This window comes from Apis dorsata, unplaced genomic scaffold (assembly GCF_000469605.1).
Source record: "Apis dorsata unplaced genomic scaffold, Apis dorsata 1.3 scaffold_99, whole genome shotgun sequence".
Taxonomy (NCBI): Eukaryota; Metazoa; Arthropoda; class Insecta; order Hymenoptera; family Apidae; genus Apis; species Apis dorsata.
Genome location: NW_006263397.1, coordinates 1,126,760 through 1,127,947, shown reverse-complemented (window position 1 = coordinate 1,127,947; position 1,188 = coordinate 1,126,760). Strand labels below are relative to the sequence as shown.

General features: G+C 36.9%; 1 protein-coding gene across 2 annotated transcripts in view; it reads right to left on the bottom strand.

Annotated features, from left to right (window-relative positions):
* LOC102674516 (POU domain, class 2, transcription factor 1-like) overlaps window positions 1–1,188 on the bottom strand; it is a 120,577-nt gene that overhangs the window by 3,640 nt on the left and 115,749 nt on the right. For both annotated transcript variants that reach the window (XM_006612180.2, XM_031508744.1), the window contains one exon: window positions 31–93. In XM_006612180.2, coding sequence (XP_006612243.1) covers window positions 31–93 — 63 coding nt within the window. The remainder of the gene's footprint in view (window positions 1–30; window positions 94–1,188) is intronic.

Genomic DNA, 1,188 nt, shown 5'->3' with positions numbered 1-1,188 from the left:
TTTTTTTTTTTTTTTTATGGTCTGTCGTACCTGCATGGACTGTGAGCGCGGATGACTGGATCTTGAGGAGTAGCCACCGCTCTGCAACAGCCCCTGCAAGACGTTGACGACCATTGATCGAACATATAGCATACTATTACAATCGAACTTCGGTAACTTGAATTTTTTCGAGCGAAGAATTAAAATTTTCAAGTTGTGGATCTCTTATCGATGTTTTCCTTTAAAAAGAAAAAATTTAACGAAGAAAAAAATTCTATTTTCAGAGATCGTTAAAGGAGATAACGATCGAACGATCGATGACGAGTTAAAAAATTAAATTTACATCATTTATTTACAGAGATTTTCGAGTTATAGAAGTTCGACTGTATTATATATCAATTATAGTTATTGTCCTATTCTGTTTTAATTACATAAAAAAAAAATTCCTCCATCAATTTCTTCATTTCCTGAACAAACCGTAATTTACACCCGGAAATCAAATGATCTTAATTAAAAGTACACTTTTAAATTTCGAAAAAAGATTATAGAAAGATGTTAACAAATTTAAAAAGTTTGATGTTCACTTTTCATTGATGGATATCACAGATTTCCATCAGAAAGTTAACATCATTATATTTTAACCTATCATTTATTTATTTTTCTTTACTTAAATATCTCATATATCAACTCTCATATTCACTACAGCGACCAAAGTTTGAAAAAAAATCTTTCCATTGTTATATTCATTAAAATTCCATCAAAGATTTGACATCGATGCAATTCATTCAATAGCATTGTGAGTTTTTAAAAAAAAATATTCTATCGCTCGTCGAGCATAGAGATCTATAAACCTCCGGATAAATGGTTAAGCTGTTACACGCATGGTGGTGGATCAAGCGGTTTCTATTAGAAAGGCGACACGTGTTGCGCCCATGGACAGGTACGAGAGGAGTCGCCGAAGGGGCGGCCGGACCGATCGATTATCTTCACCCTTTTCTTAACCAGATGCTCGATTACGAGAATAAGGGGCTCGTGCGAAACGAGTCGCCCGAGGAGAAAAAGGGTTGGGGGGAGGGGACTTGGTCGCGTGTCGAGCCTGTTTATGCTTATTGTCGAAGACCCCGCGAAGACACCCTGCGAAGGGTGCTTAGAATACAGAGCCACGTGTCGTCGCTACACAGGTTCGAAACAAGATTCACCTGTCCATTT